This window comes from Ceratosolen solmsi, unplaced genomic scaffold, assembly GCF_000503995.2.
Source record: "Ceratosolen solmsi marchali unplaced genomic scaffold, CerSol_1.0 scaffold6, whole genome shotgun sequence".
Classification (NCBI taxonomy): domain Eukaryota; kingdom Metazoa; phylum Arthropoda; class Insecta; order Hymenoptera; family Agaonidae; genus Ceratosolen; species Ceratosolen solmsi.
The window spans coordinates 10469810-10477152 of NW_011948414.1; the positions used below are offsets into that span (position 1 = coordinate 10469810).

A 7343-nucleotide genomic window follows, 5' to 3' on the forward strand; every position below is an offset into this window, starting at 1 on the left:
GAGAGATAGAGAGAGAGAGAGAAGAGAGAGAGAGAGAGAGAGAGAGAGGGAGAAAAAAAAGTGAAGAGAAGAGAATTTTATTGACCGTTTTTATGAGAATTATTTTTCATCGATGCCAATATTTAGATGTTGAGTGTTTGTACCGAGTGATTATTGTATGAAACAGTGATATCTCCGCTCATAGAGAAAGAAAAGGAAGAGAAAAAATGAACAGGATAAACGTAGTCGAATTTAGGATAGTACAGGATATTTAACTATAGATGTTCCATATTAACGAAACAAGGAAAAATGATTATTTATGTAATATATAGAGCGATAGAGATTTTTCTTTTCCATGCACTTTTTCATTTGTGTGCCGAGCGGAGATTCGCTTTGTGTCCATTAACCAAACCGAGCCTCGAAGCACCGTCCCTTTTCCTTCCTCCAAACATCACCGTATGAGCTGCAATAAACTCAAATTGTATATTTGTTCTTTTAAATAAATGATATTTGTTCGTATTAATTGAAATATTATATTATCATGTATTGTTTATTTTCTATTTTATGAAAACAATTATTAACGGAATTGTATATTGAATTAATGGTGTCAATCTTTATGAATTTCCGTTTAATAAATAATTTACGGTAAAAACGAAAAAAAAAAAATTATATTTAAAATCAAAATTAAAATTATTAATCTTATCATTGCAGCAACAATTATTTGTGTAAATTACAAAGATGAAATTGCTACTAAACCTGGCCAAAATAAAGTATTTTGAAATATTAAATGTTTTAAATAGTAGTTATTTTGTAAAAATTACATTTTACAATTTAAATAGTTAATATCAACCATATAAAGGATCGAGTGATTAAAAATAATTGCCATTTAATTTATCATTAAACTTATTTCGTTAAAGCCATGCAGTTGTAACGAAAAGTATTTTATCGCATTAATGATTAATTAATTTGCATAACACAACATTCTTATACTAACTGATATTAACATTTTTTAATATTTCTTTACATATGAATATTTTTTTTTAAACTTGAGTGGTTATGTTAAAACGATTTAAAATCTTTGAAAATCTGTGACGTCCATTACAAAGTTCCTTCGTGTCGTGGTGCACTTGACACTCGTACTAACTTTTGCAAATTAGAAATAAACATAATTATATTTAAAATCGTAACTTTATTTAAATATCATAAAAGTATTTGTGATTTGGAAGATCTTATTTTTACGGTGGTGTTTGGTCTAGATGTTTAGAAAATTTAGCTTAATGAAAAACAAAAATAAACGTATCTATGAATTTAATAACTTAGGCTGTAGATTATAGATAATGGATTAAATCGATATTTTATGAGAATGAAATTATATATAATTATATTTACATTAAATGTTATTAATGCGTTGTTTATCGAATTTAATTGTAAGTTTATTAACATTATTTGAAAATTTAATTTAAGAAACAAATATTTAAAAGAAATAATGATTATTTAATGTAACTTTAACTATATATAATTTTTTTCTTTTTTATAAGAGAAATTTGCATATAGGTGATGAGAAATATATATATATATATATATATATATATATATATATATATATATATTTGTGTGTGTGTGTGTGTGTGTGTGTGTGTGTGTGTAAGTGATTAGGTAAAAAATGAAATATATATATTATAATGTTAAATTATTTTTAAAATTACATTATTTTTTATATTAAATTTTGTTTCTATGAAAATTTCTTTATATATGATTGGTATATCCATAGAAATAATTTTATAACAAATGAAAAATTGTTTAAGATTATCTTATTTAAAATGTGACGAGTAATGTAATTTTAACATTTTAACATTATGCTTTCTTATTTTGTTAAAGCCATTTGTGAAAATTAACTATATACATTATAAATATAACAAATTAATTTTATTCAACTGAAATTTTACTAATGTGAAAGTTAAAGTTTTTTTTTTTTTTTTTTTAAAGAGATTGTTGTTTTGATAAAAATTCAAACTTATTTTTTCGTTGTTAAATATATAATTCTTTATTAAAGAAATTTATATTAATTTTTATTATACAAAATTTGAAATAAACATAAAACGACTTTTTAATTTTTTGTAAACAATCAAAAAATTGTACTTGTAAATAATGTAAATGCACTATAGTAATGTAGTGTTGTATGAATAAGAATTTTTCAAACTTATATTATGAAAAGATATAGAAAAGGCTCTTTATCTTCATAAAAAAAATTGAATCAAACAGAAAAGATTGAAAATTCCACGATTTTGATGTTTCGAAACATTTGTGTACGGATCTAGAGATGATTCAATCAATGAAGTAATGAAGTACGTGATATTTAAATTTGAATTTAAAGTTTATATACAATTTTGCTTAATTGTCCATTGGATTTGTAAGACGTCGTTATTTATAATCATAATTAATTTTGTAACATAAAATGAACAAATAATAACCATATTTGTAACTCAAAATTTTCACTTGTATATTTCATATGTATATCCTTTTTCAAAATTTAACGCAAATGAGCTTAGTTTTAAATTGGCGTTTTTTTTTAAGAAAAATATTTTTGTTCTCAATTTTTAAAGTTTTAAGCATGTTTTAACGAGTAGTTTCAAATAAATATTTCGATCAAATTACATTTTCAATTTGATACTATTTTATAGTGAAATTTTGATATTTATGTTCAAGTTGCTTTATGTACGAATTAAATTTTTTAAAGCTATTTTGATAAATTTTATTATATATTTTCATTTTCATAAAACATACTGAGGCAATATAATAATGCTGAGAGTTATGTTAATATTAATAATTTCTTATCATTTAATTTGTTCTATTAATTGATATTTAATTTCATACTGAATTTACTACAGAAAATTATTCATAATACAACCATAGATAAATGATCTTAATAATATGAAATGTTCATTACGTTTGAGTAATTAATATTCAATTATTTAAGAATCATTGAACTATTCTATAACGATCATCGGCAAGCAGTCAATTAAACGCATATGTTCGATATTCCGAGAATCTCTCGAGTTTTTAGACTTCGCGAATTTCACAAGCGTTAGAATTTTTGGAAAAAATCTCAAGTATTTTTTTGTGCAGACTCTTTCTAGCACCACAATCGCCTCCATTTTTATCAGCGCTAAGTTGTCGCGTGGGTATTTAAAGCAAGTACGCTTCGAGAAAGCGCTCTCTGTCCAACAGGCTGTCTCTTTTAGTGAGTCGGTTATAGAGGGATCAAGCTCTGTCTTAGCATTGTCGCCATAGAACAGTCGCTCTCTCAATGAAGCCATTACAAAGGGAACACACGTCATTCTTCTGTGCGTTTGAATCTGCAGTAACAACTTAGTGACACCATCTACTCCCTTTCAAGAAAAATATTACACTTCAAGAAGCATAGTGTCGAAACATTCTTTGTGACGGAATGTGCCAAGTCTATTGCTAATCCTTAGAAGATCAGCAATGGCATCGTTACCATCATCACGGAGCCTGTCATGACGGTGAACTGCTCATCATAGGGATCAGGCCAATATAACTACATCGCTGTGAGTAAACATAGAGTAAACATAATAAACATAGTGAGTAAACACACTCTTCTATTACATAAATCCAACACATCAATAATTTAATTGTAAATAAACCATATTTAACGATGGAAGGTAGTGCATCTTACCAGTGCCCTGCACACGTGCAACTTCGAAAATGTAACAATTATATTTTCATCACTGCATACTATACAGCCCACTTCCCTATGTAGTAGTAACGCACCACTAAGAACATCGCAACAAGAGGTATCCGAAGATTTATGACCTTCTACCCCTTTGCAGTGCAAACCAACAATAACATGTCAACCAAAGAAGGCACGAAAGAAACAGATATTAGGAAACGCAGAAAATCCACACTCAAAAGTTCCTCACCATCACCATTACCCTCGAAGCTCGTTTTCAACCTTAACTTCAGGTAACGATAGGAGTCGTTAATTGACACATCCACCTCATGCCCGTGTCTTGATCAACTAAAAGCCTTTTTAACGTCTCGGCAGAGGGCGTTAAATCAAGATGAATCAATGATAGATCACCCTGTTATCAACTTAAAATCCATTGGGGCTAGCACGCCATTTTGTTAGAGAACAACAGAGGATCAACAGAGCTCTACAAGATTCTGGAAGATCGCATTTTTGTCACAAAGTAGCCGGGTGATGTCTGCTGTGGTGGCACTATTCCTTTACACTTTATCGTATATAAAGGACGTGATACCATATATGAATATTCGTGATTAACAACCACCCTTACCAGGGTCTCAATACATGAACAGATTTCCCGAGGGGTTCAAGTTGTCAGTCTTCAAGAAGGAGCGCAACACCTGAATGCAGCATCAACCAAGGATGTCTTACAGTCCATCCAATGGAAGCTTGAAGATTTACTTCGAGTAATGAAGGATGTGCTGGCAATGGTAATCTGCATCATAAAGTCGGGCACTGTTGGGCCCGCATTCAAAAATATCTGACCTGAGGCCACTGATAGAGTGGGTTGCTTTACGCCAGAGAATATTACTAATTTCTACGAAATTAAATCGATCATGGAAGGTGCTCCTTAGTTGGAGGATGCTTATGATCAGAAGCGAATGGAGGCCGAAAGCATATGGGTTGACTCAGAACAGTAGTGGAAGATGGCCTCGAATAGAGGAATAGGATCTTAGGCAAAATCAATAACATAGCACCGTGGAGGGATGCCTACTCAAACGCGCCCCGGTCTACCTAGGATGTACAGACATCCCGATGGTAACGATCGGGGATGCCATTCGCGAAACCGATCGCATGGAGTGACAACTGCTAGAGGTTGTCTCAACAACTAGCTCAGAGTGGGCCATCTAATAGGTCAATCAAATATACGATAGCTTTATTATAGTTTGCCGCCCGTCCTAACGGATGCTTGGGAAGAACTTAAGTGGAAGGGCTGTAGAGATACAGTGTGTGTATACAGATACGTGGGGCTCCGTGATGATGGTGAACTGTTCATCACAGGATCATATCAATATAACTGCATCGCTGTGTGTAAACATAGTATACACTCTTCCATCACATAAATCCAACACATCAATAATGTAATTGTAAATGTACCATAATAAAACATATAAGTTCTTCGCTAAATTACGATGAAGTTATCGAACAAGATGAAATAGTATCAATCTATTATCATATATTCATCTATTATCGATAAATAGTATTATGCCCCTTAGCGTTTTTATTTTGATGTGATATATATATAAAACCAAATTTCATTTTCACTTGTGCAAACTTTTAAGCAACATCTTGCTCTGGATGAAACAAGTGTATGCGGAGAAAACAGAGATTTAGAAAGAACGACTACTACTACCAAGTAGCGAGTACTGCTGTGAAATGTAACATACACAGGCATAGGTAGAGGCGCACGTACATGGGCACGCACACGTCTCTAAGTTTGCCATTGGGAGCGCCATAGTGACTTTACGTGAGCTGTAACGATTATGAAAAACAAGCAACTACTTGCTCAGACCAGCTTATATTGTCGATATGATAGAGCAATATGGACGCAAGATATTATCCAATACACATTCAAGGCAGGTTGCTGCTGTGGCAGGTACTAACACGAGAAATGCGGTGCAGTTTGTAACAAATTGTCGACGTTGACACGTACAGGTTAGAATAACTTTTGTTAATTATGGTTTCCTTTCGATTGCTATATTCTCCTGCCAGATTAATAATCATGTAATTTTAATAAATACAGTTTTAGAGAGGGAAACGACAAGATATAAATTAATTGTCCTCGTAGTTAGGTAAAGAATCAGAAATAATATAATTCTGTGATGTTGTTTTAAACCATATGGTTTTAACAGAAATTTTTTCTTTTAGATGCTGCTTCGCAATCAATGGGAATATACAATTATTTGATATTTCTTAGGTAGTTCGACGTTTCAAATAGTGACAGTTGTTATTATTAAAAGGAGCTGTAAGAATTAGTTGAGATATTGGAGTTAATATTGTTTTTCCTATTTTATAATATAGATTATAATTATATATAAAAATTTATTCTTCAGACGGTTTTGACAAACGAATGTAAGGGTATCGAGCAAATTAAAGCTAAAAATTAACATTATGTTTCTTGCTAAATATTAAAGCATAAGTATTAATACATACGCATAGATAAAATAATTTCATTATATATAAATAATACATAGTTTTCTTTCACTTCGTTTAATTCAAATAATTTGCAAATGTACTCGATTACTTATTTATAATTTTTTAACTTTTAGCTTCTTATCTTTAAAAATGAAAATAAGTAATTTAAGAATAAAATTACTAATTTCTGTATTTATAATAGTATTTTTATGGCAAATTTCTAAACTATGGGTATACTATTTGAAACAATCAAGCTCAAAGGAAATTGATAAGAAGCAAAAATTTGAACCAATACTCGTTACAGTTTATTATGAAGCATTGTGCCCTGATTCAAAATATTTTATTATCAAACAAGTAGTACCAACGTTTAACAGTATAGGGAATTATATTGAGATACAATTAATTCCATATGGCAAGGCAGAAACAACAGTTGTCAAGGATGATTATACATTTGAATGCCAACATGGAGCGGTCGAATGCGCAGCCAATATCATTCATGCATGCTCGATCAACAAAATTAAAGATACTAGAAAACAATTAGAAGTAGTAGCTTGTATGATAAAAAATAATATGCATCCCATGTCTATTTTAAGAAGTTGCACTAGTCAAATGGATGAATATAAGTCAATAGTAAATTGCGCACAATCTATCGAGGGAAGGAGACTTTTAATGAAGTATGGAGAAATCACAAAAGCTTTAGATCCTGCGATTAATTTTATTCCAACGATTACGCTTGATAGTGAAATGGATAATCAAATATTAATTCTTAAAAATTTATTACGTCAAATATGTCAACGTATAGAGATACCACTAAAAGAATGTAAAAGTTAAAATCTATTTCGACAATTTTTAAACGTTTTACTTTGTTAGAATTATTATGAAATGCAATATAAATATAAATATACAATTTTAAATATACGGTCATATAACTATTTTAAGATACATATTATGACCGTATAATACGTTACAAAAAAATATTTAGTTTTATGTATAAGTTTTCATATTGTTTTACATTTAAGAACTTTGTCATTTATAAATGATACGTTGTTAATTTTACTTAAAATTTTCAGAAAAAACAATTTTTATGCTTGGAATATTTCCAAAATCTGTCTGTATTTTGCTATTCAGAATTTATTAATTTAAGTATATATGCCATTAATTTTCTTCTTTTAGCGGAATCTCT

General features: G+C 29.9%; 1 protein-coding gene across 1 annotated transcript; it reads left to right on the forward strand.

Moving 5' to 3' along the window:
- The first annotated feature begins 6310 nt into the window (after positions 1 to 6310).
- On the forward strand, positions 6311 to 7034 carry LOC105368038 (GILT-like protein C02D5.2). Its single transcript, XM_011506934.1, has one exon. It carries the CDS (start codon positions 6311 to 6313, stop codon positions 6989 to 6991), a length of 681 nt encoding a protein of 226 aa, XP_011505236.1. The 3' UTR covers positions 6992 to 7034.
- The last annotated feature ends 309 nt before the right edge of the window (positions 7035 to 7343 follow it).